Source organism: Hippocampus bargibanti, linkage group LG05, assembly GCF_051943395.1.
Source record: "Hippocampus bargibanti isolate YZ-2025 linkage group LG05, ASM5194339v1, whole genome shotgun sequence".
Classification (NCBI taxonomy): Eukaryota; Metazoa; Chordata; class Actinopteri; order Syngnathiformes; family Syngnathidae; genus Hippocampus; species Hippocampus bargibanti.
In genome coordinates this window covers 26,480,310-26,503,187 of record NC_142738.1, presented here as the reverse complement: position 1 = coordinate 26,503,187, position 22,878 = coordinate 26,480,310, and the positions used below count along the sequence as shown (strand labels likewise).

The 22,878-nt window shown below is 45.6% G+C and overlaps 1 protein-coding gene and 1 long non-coding RNA gene across 4 annotated transcripts in view; one reads left to right on the top strand and one right to left on the bottom strand.

The window, feature by feature from the left end:
- Positions 1-22,878, top strand: part of LOC148898347 (uncharacterized) — a 295,352-nt gene that overhangs the window by 163,712 nt on the left and 108,762 nt on the right. The gene's annotated exons all lie outside the window — the stretch shown is intronic.
- spon1b (spondin 1b) overlaps positions 1-22,878 on the bottom strand; it is a 103,312-nt gene that overhangs the window by 1,610 nt on the left and 78,824 nt on the right. The window contains exons 12-14 of one of the 3 annotated variants that reach the window (XM_088997507.1): positions 18,106-18,276; positions 17,537-17,704; positions 8,994-9,155 (exon numbers count right to left, since the gene is read on the bottom strand). In XM_088997507.1, the coding sequence (XP_088853633.1) occupies positions 8,994-9,155; positions 17,537-17,704; positions 18,106-18,276 (501 nt within the window). The remainder of the gene's footprint in view (positions 1-8,993; positions 9,156-17,536; positions 17,705-18,105; positions 18,277-22,878) is intronic. The other 2 variants (XM_088997508.1, XM_088997509.1) reach the window with 2 other exon arrangements.

Sequence of the window (22,878 nt, the reverse complement as noted above, 5' to 3'; positions counted from 1 at the left end):
TCATTTCACCAAATGAATGCCAAGAGATGACATTGAATGTTCAGCAGGCAGTACAAATCATGCGATGTCGCAAGGAATAAATAAAGCTCAACATTTTTATAATCTTTGAACTTGTGTTTTGTCATTCTTGCTCTGTTACCCCACAGGCGAATAAAGACAAACAGTTGGTGAAGTTGGGGTACATGTTTTTCCAACTTCTTAACTTGGACCAACTTCGAATGCAGCATTAATTAGTTCCTTCAACTCAACTCAACTCAACTCAACTCAACTGGATTTCTAGAGCACTTTCAAAGAGATAAAGCTGCATACAGAGTGCTGGACATGTTCAACTTTGTTTCAGTTTTTGTCGGAGCATTCTTTTTACAGTCCACCTGACAGCAGTCATGTCCGAATGGCACCTGGTGAGTTTTGTGTGTCTGTTTGTTACTTTATGCCTGCTCTTTGGACTTGGGTCATTTTAACGGTTCGAAAGTGTCTTGTTTTATTTGCCCATATGACACCAAAATAGTCCCACTAGGTGGAATTATTTCTCCTTCCTTTGGGATCACTTGAAGGCATCTAAGTGTATATTAATCAAACAAGTGCACACGCATCGGGTCAGTGGTAAAATTGAACAGAAGTCTAACACCTACCTTTTTAAACATCTCACAGAACACTGTTGTATCTAGCATCAAAGACCATGGCACTCCTGAAACCTGAATGGCTAAAATGGCAATCAACCAAAACCTCCAGGCTGGCAAAGAGTGCTTTGATCAGAGATGCATTCCAGAGGCCTAAATGTAAGAATCTGTCCACGGGACAACTATTCATCACACAATTCTGGAAAAGCAGGGTCTCATCAGGTGAGAACAAAAGTGTAGTTTCAGGTCAAAATGCACCAAACTGGATGATGGAAAATGAACGCACATATCAACCTGAACTCATCATCGCCACTATGAAATATAAGGACACGAGCAGACCACCAGGATACTTTTCTTCATCAGGTAGATGGTTGAGCTGAATACGTTTTCATCTTGGACAAGCACCTTTTAGTCAAGTCAGCAATAGGAGGGTCACCTTTCAACAGGAAAATGACCCTAAGCATTACAACTCGATCTCAACTGAAATGAATTACATCAAAGCATGTTCACTTTCTTGAAAAGCCCAATCCACACCGAACCCCCTTCTATATAACATTTAAGTGCAACTTTATGTTGGTTGGTGAAGGAAATACCGTGGTACCTCGGTTCTCGAACGCCTCACAGTTCGAACAAATCGGAGTTCAAACAAAATATTCGAGATATTCTTGCTTCGTAGTTTGAACACCAATTGGTGTTCGAATGCCAATACGACGTGTGAATGCGTACGCGAGGGTGGGGTGCTGAGCGGCGTACGGGTGTATCGCTCTCTCCATGACCAACTGTTGTTGCTTGCGGACGTGCTGTGTTTTGCTCTAGCGTTTAATAAAGGTCTACGAAGAGTTTTAGCCCCTAATCATGCCTCCAAAGAAAGTAAGTGCTGCTAAAAGTGACAAAAGAAAAGTAGTGCGTGCAACTATTTCATTTAAGAAAGAAATAATCGCAAAATATGAAGGAGGTGTGCGACTGTCTGATCTGGATAGGGAATACAGCATGGCGAAATCTACGATCAGTACGATATTAAAGAATAAGGAGGCTGTGAAATCTAATGATGTGGCTGTGGGAGTGAGAGCAAGTGTCATTGGATAGATATTTTAAGAGAAAAGAACATCCTGTAGCCGAGTCATCCGTAGCTGTCACGTTCCGAGCGAGAGTGACGGCAGCTGACTCGTCGGAACGTAGTGGAATGTTTGTGATCCCAAAGCAGGCGGCAGAGACGTACTACCCAAGCGGGATGTTTATTCACAAATAAAAGAAAACACAGCGAGTAAGAAGGCAGGGGGTGATCCGACCCGCTTACTACGCCAAAAAGCAAATGGCACACGAGGGTGCAAAATTACACAATCCCGGAAGATGACATAAATTTACGGGACGCAGGGAAAATACCTCGGACCGGATACACTCGCGCATCGAAGGAAGAGTCCAGGTACGGTGGAGAGTTGAGTCAATCATCCGGCATTGGCGAGGTGATCGCGAAGCGTATAAATGCCCCGTGTCCGTGATTAGAGAATTGACAGCAGGTGGAGAACGGCCGGGAGAGCTCTCCCCCCCCGCTGTCATATCGCAAGTGACAGGAGCAAAGAGATGGTTTCGGTGTTCGAACAAATCGCTTTTCGAACAGGGTCCTGGAACGAATTATGGTCGAGAACCGAGGTATCACTGTAAATACATTTAGTTAGCCATTTTTAAACACTGTTAGATGAACATTAAAATAATGAGTTAATCGGTGTGAGTTAATAAGCAATGGCGCTTTGTTTCCAGTGGATGGACGAGGGGGCAGATGTGGAATGTGTGTCGGAGTTGTGTTTTTGCAGGCACTAGGGGGTCAAGGGGTCAGCTGGTCCTCATCACCCAAGGAAAGATAAAAGTTACGACTTAGCCAACGCTGCACAAAGGAGGTCAAAGGTTACAACATAAATCACGCTGACTTGGCAGAATTAACTTGAGACGTCTCTGCGACATCCCGTCAGAAGGATGACGACATCGGAGGAGAGGGATCCAATCAACTGCTGATTTCTTTGTTTGAGCCAAATTTGAATAGGCATGAAGTACCCTAGAATAAAGGGACCCTGTCTCTGTCTGCCAGTCTCAATCTCACCTGATTTTGAGGGCACATGAATATTTTCTGTGTCAAGAGCTGAGACCCAGAATTCTGCATGAGAGCAAATTGTTAGGAATAAATCATCTGTGAGTAACTTGCCGGCTTCTTTGGTGATCTCTCTCACAAGGAACATGCCAATTGTTAGGTTACAACTTTGCGCAATAAGGTAAATATTTTATTCCGTTCAAAATTGTTAAAAGATTTAATGTAACTGTTAACACTAATATTAGCGTGTAATATTTCTAACCTAACAAATGTCCTTTCGGGATCAGCTTCCATTTCAAAGTTTTATGTATCAGGGCCCAGTAAAATATCTCGTCCTTGCATGCCTTAAACTCCAGTAACTGCCATCTAGATCAGTGGTTCTTAACTTTGTGCGAGGTACCGAACCCCACCAGTACATATTCAGAGTTATCAAACCCTGAGTGAAAAATAAAAACATGATTTGTGAAGTGTTCGTTCAGTTGACGGAGTTGGTCAACTTGATATGACAAATCATGCCAATAGGACGCAGTTATAGATATTCATCCGGCCACTTTTTTTTCTTGGGAATAAAAAAATAATAATAATCACGCACTATCATAGCAGTCCCACACTCACTACTGAATGAATAAATTTCCCGCACCATTGATTGTACAAGAAATGCAATGGATGCTCATACGCAGCAAGTGCTGACAACGTGGGCGGGTCCTCACTTCCTCGTGTCAAACGTCAAGACCTTCAAGTTCCTGGGAATCACAATCTCCCAGGACATTAAGTGGGAGGTCAACACCAACTGAGGCTGCTAAAGAAACATGGTCTGCCACAGGAGGTGCTGTGACACTTCTACACGGTTGTCATTGAATCACTTCTGTGTTCTTCCATCACCGTTTGGTTCGGGGCTGCCACAAAAATGGAAAAAATCCGACTTCAATGGACAGTTAGGACGGCGGAAAAAATCATTGCCACCGCCCTACCCACTCTCGATGACTTGTACAGTGCAAGAATCCAAACAAGGGTGCGAAAAATCCTACTGGACCCTCCACACCCTGCCCATCACCTTTTCCAGCAACTCCCCTCAAGCCGATTCATGCACACCAAATCCAGCAGACATTTATACTTCCCCCAAGCCATTTACCCTCTAAACAACAGGTGTCAAAGTAAAGGCCCGGGGGCCAAATCCGGCCCGTCACATCATTTTTTGTCGGCCCACAAATCAAACTTGTGAAATTCCAAGATGCTTGCTAACCAACATGTCATATAATTTAAAGCAGATTCTTTACTTACAGACAGTGTATTATAGGTGTTCAAATACCTGACATGTTTCGCCTTCGTCAGAGTGTCTCTGACGAAGGCGGAAGTATACGCCGAAACAAGTAAGTAAAGAAGTGTAAGTAAAGAATCTGCTTTAAATTAGATATCAAGTAGACAGGATGAACTTAGTACAACAAAATGTCATATTTTTGGATGTAAACCACAATAACAGTCTTTATTCTTGACTTCAGATTTGAAAACTAGTAATTCATTAATTTGTTGTGCGCTCTATATGTAATATGTGGAGGGGATTAAACATTCTAATGGCTTTCGATGAAAAGGATTCTTCAACCGACATCCGTACTGAGAGCTTACACAGACCCATTCTAATGGCTTCCCCAAATTCATAACGACCCTTGAGAGGAAACCATAACTACAATGTGGCCCGCGGCAAAAAATGACTGACACCCCTGCTCTAAACAGTAACCCAAATAGAACTTTATGGTGCCTCAATTTTTTTCATGATGATACGGCGCAGCGTGTTCTACCGGAGACAAATTCCTTGTGTGTTATGCACACTTGGCAATAAAGATGATTCTAATTCTGATTCAATATACAGTAAAGTCTCGTTATATCGATATCGGATATATCGATAGTCCCGGTTATATCGATACTATTTCTATGCACGCACGGAGAAAATTACATGCAAACAGGGTCGGATATATCGATAGTCCCGGTTATATCGATATTTTTTCAGACTCCCTTGAATATCGATATAACGAGACTTTACTGTAATTGAATCTGATTCAAGATAGAAGTATCCTTGTTCTATGCCGTCCAACCATGTCAGAGGCTCCATCGAAACCTTGCGGCCATTTCACCGAACACTGCGGTTCGATTGAACTCTGGTTAAGAACCACTACTCTCGAGTGAAAAAAAACAATGCATTACCTATTACGCATACGAGGATTGCTCTGAGTCAAAAAATATTGTTATGGAAGATAATGGCCCAAGCATCATCTATCCATCCATTTTCATGACTGCTTCATCCTCATGAGGGTCACGGGGGTGCTGGAGCATATCCCAGCTGTCTGCGGGCACTAGGCGGGGGACACCCTGAATTGGTTGCCAGCCAATCGTAGGGCACACAATGACAATCAACCATCCACACTCACACCTGGGGACAATTTGGAGTGTTCAATCACCCTGCCATGCATGTTTTTGGAATGTGGGAGGAAACCGAAGTAGAAAACCCACGCGGGCACAGATCAACATTCAAACTCCACACAGCAAAGCCGGACCGGGTCTTGAACTCACGACATCTGCACTATGAAGCCAGCGTGCTAACCACTTGATACCTGGCCACCGCCCAAGCAACATGTGTTTCAAAGTAAGTTTCATTGAGAATTGTATGCATTTATGTGACTTTGACCAATATGATGCATATCATCACCCAATAAAAGAAGAGTGAATCACTTGCACCAACTAACTTTGTCAGTAGACATATTTTCTCCAAAAGTAGTAAGTTATGACAAGAAATTACTGAAGAATACAATAAACCTGATTATATTGCCACATGGAAAATGTTTTTTCTTCTTTAGTGAAATGGTAAAAATCGCAATATCATTAACACAATCTTCAACATGAATATATGTATTTTTCTACAATCAAGCATCCCTAATAAGTTACACACATCTCTTCTTTATACGACCTTGGATAGAAGGCCTGGCACTGTGTTTCTATTTGAATCTTTGGTTTGCGCAACTGCTTGCTTACTTCAGCCACATCCGTTTCTTTTCTTTTCAAGTATCCTTGTCTTATGCCATCCTACTTTTCTTTTTCCTTCTGGCTGCCAAGATGTTTCTGTCATGCGCTGGTAATCATTTGGCATTCTTAGTAGGTGACCTAGCCGATTCCATTTTCTTCTCTTCGCTATGAATCTTATCTGTGGAACTCAAGTTACATTTTTGAGCTCATCCATGGAGATGACATGATGCCAAAAAATCTGCATAGCACTCTTTGAATGTTGATATTGAAAAGTGTCCAGCCCATTTTTGTTGCGTTTGGTTATTGGCCAGGTTTCACAACCATCCAATGTGACTGGTGGTACTTGTGCTTTGTACATTTTAATATTTGCCATCCTGCAATACATACTAGATTGTTCCTGTATTAGTTGAATAACAACTGAGCAGTTCTTATATAATGCACAAATGCATCATAGATTATGCATGAATATGAATAATGCATAAATGTCTGTCAAAAAGGAAGCACAACTCCATGAAAACAACATTTAGCAGCATTTCCCTGCCAGCATCTTACACAATGCAGTTATGTGTTGGATGTCTCAGGTGCCTCTTTGCACAACCTACACTTTGGGTCTTGCCTGGTGTGGTATATCCGTGCCTCTATGGCTCTGGATGAGTGCCTCTGTGCTGTCCTTTAGGCCAGCACTCTCTAGCCACTGATAGGACTTCTTGAGATCAGCCACTTCAGTTATGGTTCGGTGGTTCATCCCATGTAGGGGCTTTCCCTCGCATGGTTGTCCATCTATCAGCACCTCATCCCCTGTTCCCCATTGTCTGAGACATTCTCTGAGTACATCATCTGTTGGAGCCTTCTCTTTGATGTGTTCATGAAGCTTGGCTGTTTCATCCTGGACAGTGGCTCGCACACTCGCTAGTCCCCGGCCTCCTTCCGTACGGCTTGTGGACAGTCTCAGGTGCTGGATTTGGGATGGAACCCTCCATGCATGGTGAATAGTTTTCAGGTCTAAACATCCGTGGTCTGAATCTCTTCCTTTGGCCACCATATTATTCCTGCAGTGTATCTAATCACTGGCACGGCATAGCTGTTTATTGCCCGGGTCTTGTGCTTGCCATTGAGCTGGCTTCTGAGGACTTGCCTCAACCGCTGGAAGTATTAGGTTGTAGCCGTTTTTCTTGTTGCTAATTCGAGGTTGCCATTGGCTTGTGGTATACCAAGCTGTTTTCAATGTATGCTATTGTTCCTTCACGGAGTGAGACCCCTTCAGTGTGGACTTTCGTTCTTAGCATACAGCTTTATGTCATCCAAGTCGAAGAGGTGACTGATTGCAGCTTCATTTCTGAGGCGGTATCCATAGACTCTCTTGGCGATTATTTGGCTGAGGGGGTTCAGTTCTATGCAGAACAGCAGTGGGGAGAGTGCATCACCTTGGTATATGCCACAGTTGATGGACACTTGCATTAGTGGCTTGCCATTGGCTTCAACTGTGGTTTCATATACAGTGAGTCCTCAACTTACGAACTTAATTGGTTCCCAGACAGAGTGTGTAAGGCGAAAAGTGTGTATCTCAAAAAAAAAATTCCATAGGAAACCATTAAAATGGGAATAATCCGTTCCCGGGTTTCCATAAAATATACTTTTCAACTAAATAAGCCTTAAAACTACACACAACATACCTTATTCTATGTATAATAAATGTGCTATTGTATTGTAATTAAAGAAATACACTGCATTGTATCATAAAGTCACTTTATTTACATTAGTGATGGTCATTTATGGCTTGATGGAATGGCGTTGGAGGTCAAAGGGAATTGCTGTTTGGAAAGAGGCGCATTACATTACGAATGTAATTAAAGAAATAAACTGTGCTGTAAAATAAAGTTTTATTTACCTTTTTGATGGTCGTTGATGGCTTATGGAAGGAGAGTCACCTTCCATAAGGACGGTTGGTAATTTAACCTCTGGTGCTGTTCGGTCGTGTGCTTCCGCCGAAGGTCACTCCGCCAGCCGTGGTGGGTGTGTATTATGAAAATAGTGCTTATTATAAGGTTTAATCTTCATAAATTTGACGTTTTTAAGACAAAAAGTTTGTAAGTTGAGGTGTTTGTAAGTTGAGGTCTCACTGTGTATATATATATATATATATATATATATATATATATATATATATATATATATATATATATATATATATATATATATATATATATATATATATATATATATATATATATACACACAACATACCTTATTCTATGTATAATAAACGTGCTATTGTATTGTAATGAAAGAAATACACTGCATTGTGGTTTTTTTTCCGTCTCATCATAGTAAAATTATCAGCAAATAATATATATATATATGTATATATATATATATATACAAACACCTCAACTTACAAACACCTCAACTTACAAACTTTTTGTATATATATATATATATATATATATATATATATATATATATATATATATATATATATATATATATATATATATATATATATATATATATATATATATATATATATATATATATATATATACACACACAGTGAGACCTCAACTTACGAACTTAATTGGTTCCCAGACAGAGTGTGTAAGGCGAAAAGTGTATCTCAAAAAAAAATCCCATAGGAAACCATTAAAATGGGAATAATCCGTTCCCGGGTTTTCATAAAATATAGTTTTTAACTAAATAAGCCTTAAAACTGCACACAACATACCTTATTCTATGTATAATAAATGCGCTATTGTATTGTAATGAAAGAAATACACTGCATTGTGGTTTTTTTTCGGTCTCATCATAGTAAAATTCTCAGCAAAAAGCTCCAAGTAGGCGATCGACGTGTGCATTCAATGAGAGGGGGTGTGCAAAGTAGCGCCGGCTATAGCGCTGTTCGGTCGTGTGCTTCCGCCGAAGATCACTCCAACAGCCGTGGTGGGTGTGTATTATGAAAATAGTGCTTATTATAAGGTTTAATTTTCATAAAGTAGAGGTTCTTAAGACGATGTAAGATAAGGTGTTTGTAAGTTGAGGTCTCACTGTATATATATATATATATATATATATATATATATATATATATATATATATATATATATATATAAGTTAAGAATACATCTAATATTACAATTTGGTTGTATTTTTTGTATGTTCTCTGGCAAACCATTTTAGAATGGTGATGATATATTAAGAACTTTGAAGGCAAAATAATAGAACCCACTGCATGTGTAATTACGATAAGAAAATTTGTTCAATGCAAGTGGGCCACTTACGACACTCTGGCAGCATGCACTTCTCAGTCTGCTCCAATTCTTCAGTGCACTCTGCGGGATCCGACTTCAGCATCCTCTGGCGGGTGCGGAGGCCACGCCCACACGTGACGCTACATTCGCTCCAGTCAGACCATGGTGAGAACATACATGGGATGGTATCTGCTAATGCACAAACAAACTAGAAGTGGGTTTGTGCGATATTTGATTTCGATGCAACAAAACCCACTTCTGATCAAGCTGGGACTGTGTGTTAAACATAAATAAAAACACAATACGATGATTTGTAAATCATCTTCGACGTATATTTACTGTAATTAAATACACTACAATGAAAATATATTTTATATTCAAACCGATGAACTTCATAGCATATCCCTAACTTTAAATTACGTGGCTGTAACAAGTTCCAAAATAGATGGGACAGGGTTATATTTACATAGTGTGAATTCTGTTTTTTTTAACAATACTGTTTTAAAACAATGTTTGGCAATTGTGCATATTAATTGTTGAAGATTTGTAGATGGAATTATTTCCCATTCTTGCCTAATGTATAGCTTAAGGAACAGTCTGTGGTCTACATTGAGGTTTACGTTTCATAACGCACCACACATTTTCAATGGGAGACACGTCTGGACTGCATGCAGGCCAGTCTTGTCACATCGTCGTCGCCGTCCTCAGCCTTCCCCTCCTGTCACCTCCTCCGCTGCTCCTGGAGACGGCCCTTCCCTTCCTCACTCACCCGGGCTCCCGTACCTGTGTCCTATCCCCTTGATTGTGCCTTCTGGCTATAAAAGCCACTCTCGCCTTACCGTCTCTGTCGGAGTGTTCCAGGAAGTTACCCTCGCTACTACCTCGCCGTCAAGTCTGTCCAGTTAGTAGTTACCATTATCTATCTCACTGTTTGTTATTTTCTATGCGTGTCTCAGTAAAGACCTTTTGTTGGAAATCTGTCTCACCGTGTATTTCGGATCCTAACCGCACCACCTTCCTTCGTCACTCGAGTCCTGCCTTCAAGCCTCGAGTGTCGTGACATAATACTCCGACCACCTATGGATCCCGCCGGTGAAGACAGATTCATCGCCGCCCTCACTATGCAGGCGGAGACTTCGAGCCAGCTGGCCCAAGCCATTGCGGAAGTCCGCCAAATCACCACCACGCTGGCTCAACGCTTAGAGACGGTCGAGACACGCATCGCCACCCTCACGGCCCCCTACCCCCCCGTGGGTAGGAGCGAGATACAACTACCCCACCCCTCCCGCTACGCAGGCGAAACCGACCGCTGCCCGCAGTTCCTCATGAAATGCGCGCTCGTCTTCGAACAACAACCCCACGCCTACGATAGCGACGAGGTCAAGGTAGTCTTTATCACCAGCCTGCTCACGGGCTCCGCTGAGACCTGGGAACTGGCCGTCCGGGAGTCCCGACCGGAGCTGTGTGCTTCGTAACCGGACTTCGTGGCCGAGCTACGGGTATTCCATCATCCGGTGACGGAGGTCGAGGCAGAGTGGCGACTCCATGACTGTGTCCAAGGGTCCCGTTCGGCCGCTGAATACTCCGTCGCCTTCCGTATCCAGGCCGCTGGCAGCGGCTACAATAACCGAGCATTGAGTGTTTCGTCGCGGATTGAACACCGCTCTCAAGGACGAGTTGGCCACCCGCGACGCTGGCACTACCTTCGACGACCTGGTCAACATCGTCATCGGCCTGGATCGCCGTCTCCGGGAGCGGCGGCGGCAGCGTGGTACCCAGCGGTCCGGCGAACCCGGACACGAGCAGCGGACGACCAACCCTGACGGCGATGAGCAGGCGCGATGCCAGGAGGAGGTCCCCGAGCCGCTGCGGGTGGGCAGCGGGGGCGATCGAGCCGACCCCGGCGGCTGCCGCACCCAAGGGCCCCCGCCCAAGACCTCCAGCACCCGCAAGTCCCCGGCCAGACGGCGACCGCGACGGCCAGCGGAGGCATCGAGGAGGGCGCCCGTCGCACGATTGGAGTTGGACGGCGAATTGTTCGGCCCGTCCGTCCCAAGCGGGACGGGCACTTTATCGACCCCCGACTGGCCGAGACATTGGGTTGCAGCCTCGAGGACCTCAAGATCCCCAAGCAGATCCTGGACCTTAATGGCTGACTGTTAGCCCGGGTAACGCGGATCACTGCACCCCTTAAACTCCGGTTATCAGGTAACCATGTCGAGCACCGCCAGTTCCTCATTATTCCCTCCTGCAACGCACCACTCGTGCTGGGCCTCCCCTGGCTCAGCACTCATGACCCTTCCATTTCTTGGGAGGGCCCCACCATCCAGGGCTGGAGCCCCTACTGCTACGCCAACTGCCTGCGGTCGGCGACGGCAGGGCGATACCCCTCCCGCGGTGGCTCGCCCGAGGCCATCTGCCTCAAGGGCGTGCCGCAGTGCTACCACGACTTGCGGGAGGTGGTCAGCAAGGACAGCGCGCAATCCCTGCTGCCCCACCGACCGTATGACTGTGCAATTGAACTGCAGCCAGGGGCTCCGTTACCGGACTCCAGACTCTTCCATATCTCACAATCGGAACGAGAAGCCTTGAGCACCTACATAGATTCTTCCCTTGCGGCGGGACTTATTCGACCGTTGCGTTCTCCGCTCGGCGCAGGGTTCTTGTTTATCGATAAGAAAGATGGATCCCTGCGCCCGTGTGTCGACTACTGGGGTCTGAACGACATCACCATCCGCAATAAATACCCTCTCCCCCTCATGGACTCAGCCTTCGCGCCCCTACAATCGGCAACCATTTTTTCGAAATTGGACCTCCGAAGTGCTTACCATTTGGTCTGCATCCGAGAGGGGGACGAGTGGAAAACAGCATTCAAAACGCCCTTGGGGCATTTTGGGTACTTGGTGATGCCGTTCGGACTCACCAACGTGCCCGCCGTATTTCAAAACCTTATCAATGATGTGCTCAGGGACTTCCTCAACGTCTTCGTATTTGTGTACCTAGATGACATTCTTATATTTTCCAAATCCGCAGAATAGCACCGGCAGCACGTCCGACGGGTCCTGGTGCGGCTCCTGCAAAACCGGCTCTACGTGAAGGCAGAGAAGTGCGAGTTCCATGTCCGCTCTCTGTCTTTTCTGGGGTTCGTCGTGGAGCAGGGGCAGCTCAGGGCCGACCCCGCCAAAACTAAAGCGGTGGTAGAGTGGCCCACCCCGAAGACGCGCAAGCAGCTCCAGCGGTTTCTGGGTTTTACCAATTTCTACCGCCGCTTTAGTCGCAGTTATAGTCAGAAGGCACTCCCTCTCACTAACCTCACGTCCACTAAAGTCCTCTTTAGGTGGATGCCCGACATGAAGGGGCCATTCAACCGCCTCCGCCAAGCTTTTACCAATCCCCCTGTCCTTCGTCATCCCGACCCAGACCTCACGTTTACGGTCGAGGTTGACGCGGTCGATGCGGTTGACAGTGGCAGTCCTATTCCAGCGCTCTCTCCCACTGACCAGAAGTTTCGCCCATGCGTCTTCTTCTCCCGCCGGCTCAGCCCCGCCGAAGCCAACTATGACGTTGGAAACCGGGAACTGTTGCCGGTCGTCCTGGCGCTGCAAGAATGGAGACACTGGCTTGAGGGGGCCAAACACCCCTTCACCGTTCACATCGATCACAAAAACCTGGCGGCCATCCGGTCTGCCAAGAGACTCAACTCTCGACAGGCCCGATGGTCACTCTTCCTCACCCGTTTTAACTTTTCTCTCACCTACTGCCCAGGGTCGCAGAATACCAACCTGACGCCCTATCCCGTATTCAAGAGCAGGCAGAAAGGGAGGAGACCACCGCCAACATCCTGCCGGCCCAACGCATCCTGGGCGCCCTGCGGTGGGAGGTTGAGAGGAAAGTTCAGCAAGCCCAGTGGACCGGTCCCATCCCCAGGGGCTGTCCCGTGGATCGCCTGTTCGCCCCCTCCCCCTCTAGGCACCGAGGTGCTAATCTGAGGACACACCTCCAAGGCCTGTCACCCGGGGGTCAACAGGATGATTCAACTCATCGCCCAACGGTTCTGGTGGCCGGAGTACAGTAGGGACGTCACTAACTTCGTGAAGGCGTGCCCGGCCTGCGCCCGTGGGAAGGCCTCCCACCAACCCCGGGCACGACTCCTCCAGCCACTACCGGTACCCTCCCGACCCTGGTCCCACATCTCCGTCGACTTCGTTACAGGCCTCCCGCCCTCCCGTGTCAAGACGGTCGTCCTCACCGTGGTGGACCGCTTCTCAAAGTCGGCCCAGTTCGTCCCGTTAACCAGGTTGCCGTCTGCCATCGAGACGGGTCAACTCCTGGTTAACCACGTCGTCCATCTCCACGGGATTCCAACGGACATCGTGTCGGACCGGGGACCGCAGTTCGTGTCCAAGGTATGGAAACGTTTCTGTCGGTCCCTAGGGGCGTCGGCGAGCCTGTCGTCTAGATACCATTCCCAGACCAACGGACAGACGGAGAGGAACAATCAGGACCTGGAGGCAGCCCTCCACTGCGTGTGCCTCCACAGTCCTGCGTCGTGGGCCCTCCACTTACCCTGGGTGGAGTAGGCCCACAACACCCTGGTCTACACAGCCACAGGTTGGTCCCTGTTCATGTCCGCCTGTGGCTATCAGCCGCCTCTGTTCCCCACCCAGGAGGGCCAGGTGGAAGTCCTGTCCATTGAACAGCACCTCAGACGGGCCCACCGAGTCTGGAAGGAGACCAGGGCCGCCATGTCGCACACGGCGTCCCAAAACCAACTTGTCGCGGACCGTCGTCGTCGACAGGCACCCAGCTACCAGGTCGGGCAGGAGGTGTGGCTGTCCACAAGGGTCCTTCGGCTGACGGGGACTTCAGCCAAACTGGGGCCACGCTTCACGGGTCCCTTCCCCATCGAGGACATCCTCAGCCCGGTCTCGCTGAGGCTCCGGCTGCCACCCACCATGCGGATCCGTCCAGTTTTCCACGTGTCCCTCCTCAAGCCAATGGAGACCAGCTCCCTAGTTTCAATTTGCATTTAGGGATGTTAATGAAAAACTGTATTCACAAACAAGTTTTGTCCGGGCCCATGTGCTGAAAGGCATTGCATATTTATGTTGGTATTTGATGCTTTGCTGCCTGAGGGATCGAAGGCCACAGGCATCCAATGCTTTCTTTCTGGCTACTGTCTCAGCTTCTTGGGAATGTGCTGCTGCTACATCTATTATTAATACCGTATATATAATATCTATGTACCGTATTTTCCGCACTATAAGGCACACCTAAGAGCCTTCAATTTTACCATGTGCCTTATAATCCAGTGTGCCTTATATTTGGATCAATATTGAGCCGCAACAGGTCTCACAACTACGGTAAGCAGCCGAGATTCCATTTTCCCGCATAGAATAAGTAGTGTGTGGTGCATGCTGGGATATATAAAACAGCGTCAACAGAGCATTCATAGAAGTCCAAGATGGCGCCCGAGTAGGCAGCCTCAGCAAGTGCTCTCATGAGCCTTGCTTTTTTTGGTTGTTTTTGTCTTGTTTTGTGTTTTGTTTTGTCACTTTGTGTTGTTGTGCATCGTGTGGAACGGATACAGATTGTTTTTCAGCATTTTTGACCACGACATTCATCAAAGAGGAGACTGTGCTGAGCGGTTGCGCCTTTTCGGCAGCATGAATATGCCAGTACTGTTTTTGAATGGGAGGAATGTCGAAGCCATTCGACTGCCATCGCTGGACACCAAAGGGGCCATTGTGCTTTTTTGCGCCTGTAATGGGCAGCATCTTCACAGCCCTGCTTTGTTTAGCAGAAAGGTCAGTGCTGTTGGACAGTCTGCAGCTGGATGGATGCATGGCTTGAGGAACACGCGATAAGAAGAAAGGAGCGTCAGCGCAGAGCGCCAATGCGTATGTGGAACTGTTGCGGCTTGGAATTGAAGCAGATTTATGTGAAACAGGAGATGTGAGACAATCTCTTTCCGTCAATGGATGCTACAGCTGCGTGTTTGCTTTCAACATTTAGCTTGTAGTCGACGTGCACATTCCACCATGATGTCCCTGATCCACTGGTGGAAAGACGCTTTGATTCTCTCCTCTTTCATCTAGAACTGCTTCATATCATCACAATGAGGGTACAGCAAGTCCTGAAGAATGAATGTCTCTCTGTGTGTTTGTTTTGTCATATTGTCTCTATGCTGTCGTCTAGATACCATTCCCAGACCAACGGACAGACGGAGAGGAACAATCAGGACCTGGAGGCAGCCCTCCACTGCGTGTGCCTCCACAGTCCTGCGTCGTGGGCCCTCCACTTACCCTGGGTGGAGTAGGCCCACAACACCCTGGTCTACACAGCCACAGGTTGGTCCCTGTTCATGTCCGCCTGTGGCTATCAGCCGCCTCTGTTCCCCACCCAGGAGGGCCAGGTGGAAGTCCTGTCCATTGAACAGCACCTCAGACGGGCCCACCGAGTCTGGAAGGAGACCAGGGCCGCCATGTCGCACACGGCGTCCCAAAACCAACTTGTCGCGGACCGTCGTCGTCGACAGGCACCCAGCTACCAGGTCGGGCAGGAGGTGTGGCTGTCCACAAGGGTCCTTCGGCTGACGGGGACTTCAGCCAAACTGGGGCCACGCTTCACGGGTCCCTTCCCCATCGAGGACATCCTCAGCCCGGTCTCGCTGAGGCTCCGGCTGCCACCCACCATGCAGATCCGTCCAGTTTTCCACGTGTCCCTCCTCAAGCCAATGGAGACCAGCTCCCTAGTTTCAATTTGCATTTAGGGATGTTAATGAAAAACTGTATTCACAAACAAGTTTTGTCCGGGCCCATGTGCTGAAAGGCATTGCATATTTATGTTGGTATTTGATGCTTTGCTGCCTGAGGGATCGAAGGCCACAGGCATCCAATGCTTTCTTTCTGGCTACTGTCTCAGCTTCTTGGGAATGTGCTGCTGCTACATCTATTATTAATACCGTATATATAATATCTATGTACCGTATTTTCCGCACTATAAGGCACACCGAAGAGCCTTCAATTTGACCATGTGCCTTATAATCCGGTGTGCCTTATATTTGGATCAATATTGAGCCGCAACAGGTCTCACAACTACGGTAAGCAGCCGAGATTCCATTTTCCCGCGTAGAATAAGTAGTGTGTGGTGCATGCTGGGATATATAAAACAGCGTCAACAGAGCATTCATAGAAGTCCAAGATGGCGCCCGAGTAGGCAGCCTCAGCAAGTGCTCTCATGAGCCTTGCTTTTTTTGGTTGTTTTTGTCTTGTTTTGTGTTTTGTTTTGTCACTTTGTGTTGTTGTGCATCGTGTGGAACGGATACAGATTGTTTTTCAGCATTTTTGACCACGACATTCATCAAAGAGGAGACTGTGCTGAGCGGTTGCGCCTTTTCGGCAGCATGAATATGCCAGTACTGTTTTTGAATGGGAGGAATGTCGAAGCCATTCGACTGCCATCGCTGGACACCAAAGGGGCCATTGTGCTTTTTTGCGCCTGTAATGGGCAGCATCTTCACAGCCCCGCTTTGTTTAGCGGAAAGGTCAGTGCTGTTGGGCAGTCTGCGGCTGGATGGATGCATGGCTTGAGGAACCCGCGATAAGAAGAAAGGAGCGTCAGCGCAGAGCGCCAATGCGTATGTGGAACTGTTGCGGCTTGGAATTGAAGCAGATTTATGTGAAACAGGAGATGTGAGACAATCTCTTTCCGTCAATGGATGCTACAGCTGCGTGTTTGCTTTCAACATTTAGCTTGTAGTCGACGTGCACATTCCACCATGATGTCCCTGATCCACTGGTGGAAAGACGCTTTGATTCTCTCCTCTTTCATCTAGAACTGCTTCATATCATCACAATGAGGGTACAGCAAGTCCTGAAGAATGAATGTCTCTCTGTGTGTTTGTTTTGTCATATTGTCTCTATGCTGTCATATTATTTGTTATTTAGTTTTTTTTGTTCTTTTGACTTCAAGACGGCGCCGCGAGAGTGGCTGCCTTTCCAGCAGCTCATGTATTTTGTTTTTCTACTTTCATTCCTTTCATCACTTTGCTGCTGTGAAATGTAAATTTCTCCACTGTGAGACTAATAAAGGCATATCCAAATCCAAATTCAAAAACACGAATACTTTACCTCAGATAAAATAATAAAACAGTTTGTAGTATATGCCACACTGCCACATGACGTAGTGGCAGTGTCGTAGAGCAGGGTTGTTGATGGCATCAAGTTGAGAATGACGCAGTTGTGAATAAAGACCATTCACAGGCAAGTTGTCTCCTCTTGTTCTTCCGACATAACACCGTTGTTTATTCATTTTGGGAGTGAATGGAGTTGTCAGAAAGCTGATTTGTAATCTATTAATAAAGTTTGACCTCTGACTGTTTTGTTGACATTCCCTTTAGTGCAGCACCGTCTAAGCAGTGTCTAGCACCGGATGCATAACATAACCCCAGCCTCTACTGTAGCGCCTTATGATGCGGTGTGCGTTATATATGGAAAACTTTGTAAAATATGTCATTTATTGAAGGTGCGCCTTATAGTGCGCAAAATACGGTAATATATTTTTTTACTCACAGCATTCGGGCATCATGCATTTGTCGACTTCGGCCAACTCCGTTTTACACATCGACCCATCAATAGGAGGCATTTTAACCATGCGCTCACGTCTTCTCATGCCCATCCCACAGGACACACTGCAGGGTTCCCACTCAGTCCATTCAGTTACCACACAGCTGCTGGCTGCTGTGGGGCAGAAAAAAAGACGAAAGTCATATAATGTATGTACCCGTGAAAGAGCCGACACTTGGGGATAACATTTAAAAATAATGCACACTCGGTAGACAAAAGCATAAGGTAAAATCCAAATTATGATACCAAAAAGGGCAAATTTTCACTCGGATTAACAAGTCATTGATGTTTGTTGAAAGAACCTGTCTGACAATGTAATCAATCAATACACTACGGTGTATTCCAAAGGTGCTCTTTATAGAGCCAAAATCATCCAATCACTATTTCAAGGACCATTTTTGAGCGTAGTCATCTGCAAGGCAAAACAGCCTCCTCAAAACAATTCCCACAAAGCCAATTAATGTACTGGGTGAAATAATGCCCAAAAATACAATGAGATGTGATAAGACACTCACAGCATTCTTCGTTGATGATACACTTCTCTATCTCCTCTGTGTTGAGTTGGCAGAGAGATCCATCCTCAGGGTACTGTTTGACATAACGCTCTCTGGACCTCATTCCAATCCCACAGGAAATGCTACAGGGCGACCAGCTTATCCACTCTGACATCATGCACGTCGATGGCTCTGCAAATCAAAACAGGAAAGAGTCAATATTCTTATTTTTGTGCCGAGTGCAAATCTATCGCAAAGCGCGTTCTAATTGGAACATTTATTTTATTTTATTTTTTCACAGATGAGCTCACATGTAAATGGGTATTTGCTCCATTGTAGGCATGAATTTGTTTTTCTGGGGGGCTGATGGAGCCTGTTGGATGGATGTTAATATTGTAAATGATGCTATTAATCGCGAGAGTTTGTATTTTTTGCATAAGGAACTTGAGGAGTAAGTGCAGTTGTACAGGTTGTTCAAATGGCATTAAGCAATGCGCCAATAAAGGTCGGATTTACGGACAGCCTCTTTAACAATTAATCATTAATGCTTTTCCAAGTCCCCTGGCCTATATGTATATACCTTGTCCAATAAAAGCCTGTTACATGATTCAGGTGAGGGAATTTATACCTAAAGCAACTTGTTTCTGCTTATGTTGGCAGTAGTGTGTCGAGAAGCCAACTTTAAAAAAATAAAATACAAGTAAAAAAAAGTTCACATAACTCGATGAAAGGTACATTTTCCCCTTACACCAGTTTTCATATATCTTAGGAAAATGTTTTTGATGTACAGTTAAAAAGGTATATCATGTTAATTTGCAGAAGAGTTGCTTGAGGAGACAAACATATTCCATCCCTATTATCCAGTAAAATGTTAGACGGGAGTAAAACTCAAATCCCCAAATTAGAGAGCATCGACATTGTTATGCTCATCCTGCCTTGTTCCCTTGACAGATCCTTGTCGCCAGCCACACACAGACACAAATCTCTTTGATTTCATTTGGTGTTATGAGAAAGAAGGACTAGATAATTGATCCAAATGGGGAACCTATGCATGGGAAGTCATTATGCTTCAAAATGTTTGTGCTTTTAAGGCCTCACCTGGTTTGCAAATAATTAAAACATTTTTTCAACAATTCACTTGGATTTGCTCTTGAGACTTTTTTATATGAAAGTGTCTCGCTATACAATACAAGTTGTTATATTTTGAAGTTCTCCAGATGATAATATATGAAATTGGTTAGATGAATGGGGTGAAACAAGATTGGGATTTCCCTGTAAGTGATAGATTTATTTTTGGAAAAGCAGATTTGCATTTTTTAACCAATTTTCCTGAATTGTGTCCCATTTGTTCAATCCATCCATCCACCCATTCATCCATCCATCCACCCATCCAGCCCTCCATCCATCCATCCATCCATCCATCCAACTTTTATATTCATGACAATGGAATCCTAAGTAAGTGACAAAGTACAGTGGAGCCTTGGTTTACGAACATCTTGCCTTACGAACTTTTCGGTTTACGAACGTTACATTTATGAAAATTAAACCTTGGCATACACACTATTTTCCCGATACACACACCCCACCACGGCTGGCGGAGTAATCTTCGGCGGAAGAACACAAAAGCACACGACCAAACAGCGTCGCAGCCGGCCTACCTTTCCACACCCCCTTTCTGTGAGTGATCACGTCGATCGTCTTCAACGATACTTTTGCTGTTATGGGACCGAAAAAGCCACAAGCTCGTGTTCAGCCGTAAAAGACACGAAACGAAATTACAGTCGAGGAGAAGAAGGAGATTGTTGAGAAACACGAACGAGGTGTGCGTTTGTGGCGTCACATGTGTGCACCGCGGCTGTCATGTGAATCACAGCCTGACACATCTCCCACGCTGTGTGTCACTTCCCTGAGAGTAACTTTCTACTACCATTCTACAAATAAAAAGCATGGTATGCTAAGTCCACCATTGCTACCATCCTTCACCTAAAAGCTTTACACAAAGGCGTTATTTAGTCGATGCTTTCATCAGCGAAATTGTCACATGCGAGTTGACAGCTGGGTCGGGGCCGCCGCTCCTGACCTCCGCCAGCCAAAGAAGACACAAAACAAAATTACAGTCGAGGAGAAGAAGGAGATCATTGAGAAACACTAACGACGTGTGCGTTTGTGGCGTCACATGTGCACACCAAGGCTGTCATGTGAATCTCAGCCTGACACATCTCCCACGCTGTGTGCCACTTCCCTGAGAGTAACTTTCTACTACTTATTCTACCAATAAAGAGTGCGGTACCGTCCACCATTGCTACCATCCTTTGCAAAAAGCGTGACAAAAAGGCGTTGTTTAGTCGATGCTTTCACATGACTAATGACACCGAAATCGTCACGTGCGAGTTGACAACTGGGGCGGGGCCGCTGCTCCCAACCTTCGCCAGCCGAACAAGACACAAAACAAAATTACAGTCGAGGAGAAGAAGGAGATCATTGAGAAACACGAACGAGGTGTGCGCGTTGATCCCCTAATCACCGATGCTGGGACATTTCAACGAGTCGCTGTTACCTCACCAGTGACATGATTACAACACCTCACGTCTCGCTGTGTCTTGTGCTGGCAAGTCCAAGAGTTTGCTTTGCCCGAGGTGATTGTTAGCCGCGATCGCGTACGTTTGTTGCTTTCCGGGATCCGAGTGTGCCATTTCATTTTGCCTAGCTTGACGGGCTGGACGGATCGTACCCGCCCATCTTCGTTTTATTCCGGGTCCGTGGAATCATCGGACTCGCGCCTTTTGTTTTAATAAAATCTCTGCCAGCACCTACTGGACTCGAAGTGGATGCAGATGACATCGAGGAGCTTGTTGCTGACCATAATGAGGTCCTCAACACAGAGGATTTGATTTGCCTTCAAAAGCACAAGCAGAAGCAGGCTATTCAGGAGTTGATGTGCAGGCTTTTATAGAACAGTTCCATCCAGAAAAGTCTATGAGAATCATCAACATGATGAATGATAATGTGATGCCTCAGTTTCATAAGATCTTACAAGTCAGAAAGCAACAGGTGTCCATTAAGAGCCATCAACAACCATCACAAATGTAAATAAAGTGACTTTATTATCCAGTGCAGTGTATTTCTTTCATTACAATACAATAGCACATTTATTATACATTGAATAAGGTACCGATATGGTGGGGTGAGGTTCAATTTGGATCCTTCGTACAATAGCCTGCCTTGGGCAACATTAGTAATGCTGATGAGGTGATACCGGATGGAGTGGGGCAATCAGGCCAGTCGTTAGTCAGGAATGTAGGAACAATCGGTGGGGCTGCAAGGAGTGGTCCTCTGCTCCCCCCAACCTGAGAGTAGGGACCTATCATAGCAGTGTCCGGCGCCGCCATGTCTGGACATTAGGCATATATATTTAGGGCCGATACTACCAGTAAAACTTTAGTTCGCTGAAGAAGCATCTTGGATAAGAAGCGAAACGTCCGACACCTTCAAAAAAAGTACAGATGACGGCTGAAGAAACCTTTTCATCGATGGACCACTCCTGTACGACTGAGAGCTTACACAGACGTATTGAATAAGGTATGCCGTGTGTAGTTTTAAGGCTTATTTAGTTGAAATTTATATTTTATGGAGACATGGGAACGGATTATTCTCATTTTAATGGTTTCCTATGGGAAAAAAATTGGGAGACACACTTTTTCGCCTTACACACTCTGTCTGGGAACCAATTAAGTTCGTAAGCCAAGGTCTCACTGTATGTTGTAAGAGTACTTCACATATCCTTTGCCTCATAAATATTGTTACATTTTTATACAACGCTGAAACCTAATTTGGAAAGGAATCTGCTGAGGGACAAAAATGGCTAATCCATCTTTTATGATTATGTCAAGTAATCAAGGGAGTGCCAGCATCACTGTCTAATTATGGATAGACAGCATTGTCAGCATGAACAATCAACTTGTGCAATGAATCTTGACACTTCTTTGATACACGTTCACATCGAGGTCACCTGATTCATACTGAATTTCTGGATCAAACAATTCAGCCAAGCTCTAAAAAATAATGAAGGCAGAAGCTTTCTTATTCCACTCTAGTCCATTCGTTTAAGTCAGAATAAACTACCAAGTGCCATGTACTGTCTAACTTTCAATACAAGATAAATAGCTATGCTTGAGTTGGCACGTCAATTTCAGGCTTTTTAATAGCAAAGACCAAATTGAGGATAAAAGAGGATAAACCAGGTGACGGTAAAATGTGTCTGAAGATCATTATTTTATGAGTTTCTGCAGAAGAGCTGCAAGGTCTGTGCTGATTATGACAGGGAGGAATGTCCCCGCTATTTGACTGTCACCGCTGAACATGTCCAGGGTGTTTTTTGTGAAATGGTAAGCCTTTTTCACAGCCCCGTTTTGTTCAGCGACATTGTCGGTGTTGTTGGACAGTCTGCAGTTTGATGGGTGGGTGGCTTATGAAGCCGATACTGAGAAGAAAGGAGCGTCAGCGCATGGCGCCGATCTGGATGTGGAACTGGGAGTCGTGATTTGCAATTGAAGCGGATTTAGCAGTGACAGGAGATGTGAGACAATCTCTTTTTGTCAGTGGATGCTCAGCTACGTGTTCGCTTTCAAAATTTAGCTTATAGCAGATGCGTGCAGATTTTCAGCGTGCTGTCTGTAATCCACTGGAGAAAGGACACTTTGATTCTTTCATCCTTCATCCATAACTGCTTCAAGAAACAACGCGTATGCAGGAAAACTGGTAACAATTGTATACATCTTGCACACTGTAAGAATC